The 8,663-nt window shown below is 35.8% G+C and overlaps 1 protein-coding gene across 1 annotated transcript in view; it reads right to left on the bottom strand.

Moving 5' to 3' along the window:
- LOC107598352 (complexin-2-like) overlaps positions 1 to 8,451 on the bottom strand; it is a 13,454-nt gene extending 5,003 nt beyond the window's left edge. The window contains exons 1-2 of the mRNA XM_016289662.1: positions 8,421 to 8,451; positions 652 to 827 (exon numbers count right to left, since the gene is read on the bottom strand). Of these exons, the coding sequence (XP_016145148.1) occupies positions 652 to 827; positions 8,421 to 8,451 (207 nt within the window). The remainder of the gene's footprint in view (positions 1 to 651; positions 828 to 8,420) is intronic.
- Positions 8,452 to 8,663: the final 212 nt, after the last annotated feature.

The raw sequence follows: 8,663 nt of genomic DNA, 5'->3' as shown, positions 1-8,663 counted from the left end.
ACACTCTTAAAAATAAAGGTGCTTCACGATGCCATAGAAGAACCTTTTTGTCTAAATGGTTCCATAAAGAACCTTTAACATCTGAAGAACCTTTCTGTTTCACAAAAGCTTCTTTGTGGCGAAAGAAGGTTCTTCAGATTATAAAAAGGTAAGAAAGAGATGGTTCTTTAAAGAACCTTTGACTGAATGGTTCTTTGTGGAACCAAAAATGGTTCTTCTATGGCATCGCTTGAAGAACCTTTTGAAGCACCTTTATTTTTAAGAGTGTATAGCTCTCCAGATGTTCTCATGGTGATTCTCATGATCATTGGGGATCATGCATGATCCTGTAATGACTTTATACTTCTGGCTTACACTAACGCTACTTTCCTCTCTTAAGAATGAGCTGTTCAATTAGCTGTAATTAGCTGACATTAAGACCTCCTGCAAATGTGACATTTCATTAAAGGGTAATGGAGATTCTGATTTGATGTGTTATTCCCACACACACATTAATCATTAAGTCCTGTCATCCAGGTATAATGGCTTCATCCTGCTTTAGTTTGAAATCGATTAGCAATTAGCAAACGCTGCCATGTTTACCAATTCATTCAAATGTCCTGGTCTAATCAGCGGTCACAAGGAGCTGAAGTGGAAATGTGGAAAGCGTACCTTATCTCGAATGGCCTGTCTGACCTTTTCCCTCTCGGCCTCCATACGAGCATGTTTGGTCTTTCGCTCCTCGTCTTGTTGTCTGAGCGCCTCCTGCCTCTCTTCCTCCTTCTTCTGGGCATCAGGGTCCTTCTCCTCCTCTCCACCTAACATCTTCCCCATGTCTTTGGTGGCCCCTGTGCAATAAAGAGCAAAGACATCATAAGCAGTTTTCAATGGCTGATACTGAAATATTGGTCACACTATCATTCAAATTTTCAATTTTTTCATAATGTTAGAGAAGATTTCTATTTCTATTTCTTTCTTTCTTATTATTTATAAACATTTTCTGTTCATGAAAGAATCCTGAAAACGTGGAATACAGTCATCTTAAATTGTAAAATAAATCTGTACATTTGTTTAAATCAGTTTTTTTTTCCTGTTTCACAGAAGCATATACAAAAATGAATGTCTAAAAATCCAATTTAAAAAATAAATTCCATAAGATATTTTTTTGAAGGTTACTTTGTTAGATTTTTTTGTAATTGTTTTAATTATTCTTGAAAGAAAGAATGAAAGAGAAAGAAAGAATGCATGCATGCATCTTGGCTGAATAAATTTATTCGTTTCTTTAAAAAAAACAAAGAAACAATAAAGTAAATTTAATTTTAATAAAATAGAGAAAAAAATATTTGCCAATCCGGTAAGACAAATACTAATATATAATATATCTGTTATCATGCTATTTCTTACAATATTTAGCTTTTCAAGTATACAGTATGTTGTTTAAAGGATGTTTTGAGTCAAAAACAAGAGAATAATACTAATTAAGAATATGTTTTGCAGCATTCTTAGGTGAGTTTTTCAGTTTTTTAATAAATGCAGTACACTTTGAACTTTGTATACATCAAAGAATCCAGAAAGTAGTTCAACTGTTTTCAATATTGAAAACTTTGCCATCACAGGAATAAATTACATTTTAAAATATATTCAAATAGAAAACCATTTTCATTTTTTGCAATTTGACTATTTTTACTGGATTTTTGTGAACGTAAGAGACTTCTTTTAAAAGCCCCAAACCTTGAACGCTAATGTAATTCTATATTTCAATCACAAATTCAGAAGAGAGACTGATCACGTTTTGCACTGCGCGACCTGCTTATATGATGATATACTGAAGCCAAAATGATGAAGGCAAACAGAGACAGCAGAATGATGCATGTACCAGTCCTCTCTCTGCCATCTGTTTCATTGGTGCAGCTCTACCTATCACGCTGTGTATTCTACATCATGTTTTGGTTTCAGCAAACAACAGCCACAGGTCATTATGAGCAGTGCAGCAATAAATGCTCTTAAGAATTGGCTGTTTGCATATACCTCGATGTTCACTCTAACCATAAAATGCAAAAAACAGCTGTGTTTGAGAATCATTCCGACTGATGTGAACGGTCTCAGCAAGATTTGGTTGCAAATGCTGTACTATTGCTGTAAGTCATCAATCATTTGCATAATGGCTGTGCACAATGTGTCTCTACAAGCAACTGTACTCTCATTCATTATTAATGGCAGTCATTTATAATGTATGAGTGTGCATTTGAAATCCAGGGTCAAGGTCTATGCATTTCCTTCACATGTGTTTAATTGCTTCTGTATGACACTCAAGACACTGAAGAGGAAAGGAGTGGCAAAGTACACTTTAAGTGGCCTTTAACCGTCTGTGTGTGTATGTGTGTCGAGGACAGCTTGAGCTGACATAACAGAGCTCATGTCATGTCAAGTTGCAGGTTTCCCATGGTCCACAAGGACTGTATAAAGTCTTTTAGTTTCTGTTGCCTTGGGTTATTCAAAGCCCATAGTAACCCCCCACCAAACCAAAGCTTCCGGAACGATAATTAACAACCTGCCCAGTTTGGGGCTCTAACTGTTAATCTAAGCCTTAACATTTGAACTTTAACAAAGTCAGGAATAAAAGGAGACAATGAGGGGTCTTATATACATATACAGTACATATATTAGTGTATATATATCTATATCTATATATCTATATCTATATCTATATATATATATATATATATATATCCTTTAAATATATTAAAGTCTGTATATGTGAAAGATATATAAAATATATATATTATATACCTATATTAATGAAAAACCTATAGAAAAGAAAAACAGAGTATAATTTAATATCTTTTCACTTCTCAAGTATATTTATCTTTTTACAGGATGTGAATATGTTTTTATTGGGAAATACAGATTAGTTTTTTTTTTTTTGTACCCTCTGGCATTTTTTTTTACAAACTGGAAAAAATAAAAAAATAAAACAATTTACAAACAATTAATGGAGGTTTATGTTTTTTTTTTTCGCCAATAAGAAAAAAACAGCAATTTGAGTAATTTAATATTATCGTTTGCTTTTATATAAGTATATTTATTTATTTTTTTTTTACAGAATGTTAATATGTATTTACTAGAAAATACAGATTAGGATTTTTTGCTGTATTTATTATTATTATTTACTTTATTTATTTTTTTTAACCCACTTGCATTTTTTTCTTACAAACTACGTTAATTAAGGTTTAAAATGTGATTATTTAAAAAAAAAAGAAGCAATTTACCAATAAAAAATACCTAGTTTAAGTAATTTAATATAATATTCTAATATAATCTAATATAAGATTCTCAGATATTTATCTATTTTACAGGACCTTTTCCAGGAAAACATGGATTAAGAATTTTTTTCAGTATTTATTATTATTATTATTATTATTATTATAACTATTATTAATTTTATTTTTTATTAATTTGTTTAACCCACTGGCAATATTTTTTCTTACAAACTAAATTAATTAAGATTTATGATTTTTTTAAAGAACAATTTGCCAATAAAAAATACCTAATTTAAGCAATTTAATATAATCTTCTATTATAATCTAATCTAATATTTTCAAGTAAAACTTTTTACTGGAAAATATATATTAAGATTTTTGCAGTATTCTTGGGTTAACTTCAGTCTGTCTCACGTTCATCTGTTCAAATATTAACTGCACATTGATGGCTAATATGTACAGTATGTGTAAAGAAATGGCAAAAAGTATGATTTTTCTCAAACAGGTTTCCTGAACACTCCTCTCTTCTGCCTTTGGTTGATTAAACAGACAGCCCCACCCTAAACTCACACCATTGGTTGAGCTGATGTTGCTGTTGTCAGGCCAGTCAGGATGTTCAAACACTAAATAAAAATACCAATAATAAATAATAAAAAAATACACTTCAACTTTAAGCTGTAAACATTCTTCAGATTTTCACATCACATTAATTGTTCTAAAAACACAATGCAACTGCTGTTCCTGAGAGCTTAAAGTAAGATGCAGGCCACTGAATGTCTGTTTAAAGTCACACAGAGGATGGTTAGCATAACAAAAGAGCTGCATCCCTCTATCAGATCAAAAGCACTTGGCAGGAACAGCAGTGATGGTTATGGATGGAAGAGCAAATCTGGGCTCTGCATAACGATTGCACAGCAGCCGAGCTGTATTCCAATATCTCTGGAAACAGCCTAATACTTAATGATACGTGAATTATCAGAGCTTAGGAAATTAGCATATTAATTAAGTTCTTTTATAACAGTAAAGTAGTAGTAGTAGTAAAATAGGTCACTTGTTTTTTATAACACAAGCACTGCTAGTGTTTTATACAGTCCCTAAAACAAACATCTTAAATAAAATATCTTACGCAAAGAGAAAGGAATCTGAGAATGATTAATAAGTTGGTGAGTGTATCTATCTGGAGATCTGCAGAAAAAGGCTTCCGAAAACAAAGTTACTGGGTTAATCTTTTTCACGTTTCCTTGGTTGGTAGATGCACCGGGGACCTGATTATAGCACTTAAAACCTGGAAAAGTTAGATTTTCATGATATGTCACCTTTAAAAGCAGAGGTTCTTTCCTTTGACATATTGCATGTTCAGATATTCATACAACAAAATGCCATGAAAATTTTGTGAAGATGATCAAAAATGCTGACGGCTTTTGACAGAGTTAATAAGCAGGGCTGTTCTGAAGCACAACATTTGTTATTACATTTTATTCCCCTTTTCTGTTTTCCATCTTTCTTTAATAAATGTCTTTCACACAGACAACAAACATAAAGGTTGTTTTTTACAGGCTGTTGAACGCGGAGTCTTCTCTGTGGGAACTTGAAGAAATTCTATATGCTTCTGAATAATTTGCAAGGGTTGAGAAAATCAGGCTAGGGAAAGTCTGTTAAATAATGGATGATTTTCGTGAGTAAATCATGCTCCATTACCTCAGAGCTACGAAGCAGAATTTAAGCCATGTTAGTTTATAAGATCTATGCTCCAAACAAAGGGGGGAAAAATCACATTTTATAAATATTCTTAAAGGCTATATATATATATATATATATATATATATATATATATATATATATATATATATATATATATATATATATTAAAAGTGCCACAAGGCATATTTCTTTCATATTTAATTTTATGTTTCACAATTCATAGCCTCGATCCGACGTTTCGGCCTCATCCATGGGGAACAGCAAAGGAATTGTGTAAAATACGATGTGCGGTGAAAAGACAATCTGTGTTTCTTAAAGACACCTCGTGCAGAAGGTCATTGTGTGGTCACAGTGCAATCTGCTACATCTGGCCCACTCATGGGAATTGACAGGGGAGAAATAAATTTCGTTTTATTGCCCATAGTCACTCAGCTGATGAAACCAAATCATGAAATTGATTTAGGGGCTCAGTGACCTTTAGACAAACTTATGATTATAGGATGGGGCAAATCTATAACATATATAAACAGCATGTCAAATAAAGTAAAACTATACACAGATCAATAAGCACTTTTCTTTGTTATTGCTATAAATGTATGAATTTCAAAAACATATTGATGACTTACTGTCTTGCACCCAATTACAATGTGGTACCATTTAAATGAACTGGTATAATTACTACTAAATACTTTTAAAACAATTGTAATGTCTTAATTATTTAATTACTAAAAAATATTGTTGTTTTTATTTAATCAACTATTTTAACTGCACAATATCACATTTTACAGTAAAAATCTCTATTAAAATCAATTTCCTGGTTAATTCTCGCGCGCGCACACACACACACACATGCATATATAGTAAATATAATATAAAAAACAGATTATATATATATATATATATATATATATATATATATATATAAAAAAACAGACCTAGATATTATTTATAATTTTTTTAATATATTTGGTAACATCTAAATTAACTTATATTATTCTACTACTGCTTTATTTAAAGGGGTCATATGATGCGATTTCAATTATTCCTTTCTCTTTGGAGTGTGTAACAGCGTTCGAAGGTCGGGAAGAAGGAGACAGGAACCGGCAAACATTTAGACAAAACTTTAATAATAAAATAAACACAAAACAGCGCGGTATGTAGTACTCCCGAGACTGCGCTCTACTCCCCCCCCCCCCCCCCCTCTGGGGGAGCCGATTACGGCAGCCGTGGCGTACCTGGGGGTCAGGACAGACAGACGAGGCGAGAGAAAAGGAGACGGAAGAATGAGGAGAGACAGATACGAGAGAGGGGAGAGAGGAAAAGAAAAAACTAATTATCGGTCCTGTTCCTGGACACACTGCCGCTTGGTCCTCAACCGGCTGAGAGGCTCTCACTCGCGGTGCCATGCGATGGTACTGGACATCGTTGGTGGATGGCCCACCGCTCCTCCGCCACCTCGCGGACGGCGATGGCTCCTCTTATTGAGGGCAGCCGGCAGCGAGTCCCCCGTTCCCTGCTCCTCCCCAATCATGGCGGATGGCAGCAGGCTACGGCCTCCTGGCGAACGGGGCTGACTCCTCCTCTCCCTCTCGGATGGCAGCCACCCCTCCTCGACCCAGGAGCACGGCAGCGAGCTCTCCGTCCCACCTCGTCTTCCATAGTTCCAGCACCACCGCCTCGGGCAGCCACCAGCGGTCTTTCCTCTTGTTCCTGCTGCCCGATCTCCTCAGCACCACGATCCCCCTCAGGAGCGAGGGCTCTCTGACAGCGTGTCCCTCCTTCCTCCCGGGTTTCGGCACCAATGTAACAACGTTCGTAGGTCGGGAAGAAGGAGGCAGGAACCGGCGAACATTTAGACAAAACTTTAATAATAAAATAAACACAAAACAGCACGACAGCCCCTCGCGGACGATTGTCGCGCACAAACAAAACCAGAACACAAAATAAAGTCCAGGCCTGGTCCTCTCTCGTCTTTTACTGTCATCACTCCTCCCTTTTATCCTTCCGGAGTTCCTCCGTGAGACTCGCTCCGCTCCCGCGGCTCTCGGCCCCGCCCCCACTCGTCACAGAGTGTTACAAGCTCTTGGTGCATAAAGAAGATCTGTAAAGTTGCAAAGACTAAAGTCTCAAATCCAAAGAGATGTTCTTTATAAAAGTTAAGAGTCAACTACGCCTACCTAAAATGGCTCGTTCTAACACGCCCCCAAATGTCTACGTCACAATGTGGGAAGATTTGCATAACGCCACCTAAATGTTCACGCAAAGAAAGAAGGCGTAACTTTTAGTCTCACTGTAGTATTGTTGTTGCCGCCGCCATGTTGTGGAGATCCTTCCAAAAGAGGACGATATCCGCTTCATCATGCCTGGAGCTGATCCGTGCTGGTCGCTGAGGAAATACATCAACTTAGCTCTGTGGATCGCCGGATCGGCTTTCACCGTGGACGAAGCGGAGTCCAGCCCGGGGTCATCACATGTGGTTGCCGCAAGCCCGCCGGCCTCCGCTCACTCAAGCACGCTGTGTGTGACGCTGTGTGATGCATTTTATGGAGGACTGTTTCCTGAACCTGCAGAGCAGCCTACAATGGGTCTGTGCTCAAAGGCTGTTCTATAAAGTGGGGCAGTTCCAACTTTGCAACAAATGTCTCGTTTATAATGGGTTTTATAGTTTTTGTCTCGTCGTGCCGGGAGACACAGCATCACAATATTGTAAGGGGCGTAACATTTCTGTCACACGCTTGAGGTATTCAGTCAATCACAACGCACTGGATAGCTGGCCAATCAGAGCAGACCTCGCTTTTCAGACCGATGAGCTTTGTAAACATTTACGCGTTTCAGAAAGGCGGGGCATAGAGGAGAAACAATAATGTACAATATGTGGAAAATAATGTGTTTTTTTAACCTTAAACCACATAAACACATTGCATTACACCAAATACACAAAATAATGTTCTTTTTAGCAACATCATATGACCCCTTTAAACAATTATTTAAATTTTACATTGAAGAAAAACTCATCATCAATTTCTGACACCTGTCAAACAGTTAACAAATAAAACTAAAACCATAAAAAACAAACCAAAATAAAATATATAAAAAAACTCATCAATATTTCTTATTTTCATTTATTGTAACTTGATTGATTTAAAATTGAAATAAACATTTAAAAACTACATAGACATAATTAATTAATAATAATAATAATAAAAATGGCTAAAACACACAAATAAATTACAAAAACTTTAACTAAAAGTGAAAATGGAAAACATTCAAAACATTTTATTTTTTATAAAAAACATAATAGTATCTTAATGATACTAAAATAGCACTAACCAAATAAATACTACATACAGAATCAATACAATCTAAATTGGCCTTGACCAAGCTGACATTAAGAATTGAGACTAATTCATATACGGTACATCTTTGTAGAAATATGTGTTATGCAAAATGCCTTTTAATGGTTGATAACATGACACTTACCGCCCAGCGCTTGCTTCATCACAAAATCCATGATGCACTCAGATATGAGGTCCTCTTCCAGCTAAAGAGAAAGTTGCATTTATACCAGCTGTGATCCTGATTCTGTCGGTCCACCACAGTGTGTCAGTCTCCTGTGTCCTGATGAATCCTTCACACCTACTGGGAAAAGAGGGACGTAAATCAGAATTATTGACAGTTCAGTTAGATCATACTGATCACTACAGTGTCAATACAACCTCCTCC

The sequence above is a fragment of the Sinocyclocheilus grahami genome, unplaced genomic scaffold (assembly GCF_001515645.1).
Source record: "Sinocyclocheilus grahami isolate Dianchi unplaced genomic scaffold, SAMN03320097.WGS_v1.1 scaffold250.1, whole genome shotgun sequence".
NCBI lineage: Eukaryota > Metazoa > Chordata > Actinopteri > Cypriniformes > Cyprinidae > Sinocyclocheilus > Sinocyclocheilus grahami.
Note: the sequence above shows the minus strand (reverse complement) of the source record. Positions and strands in the feature narration are given on the sequence as shown.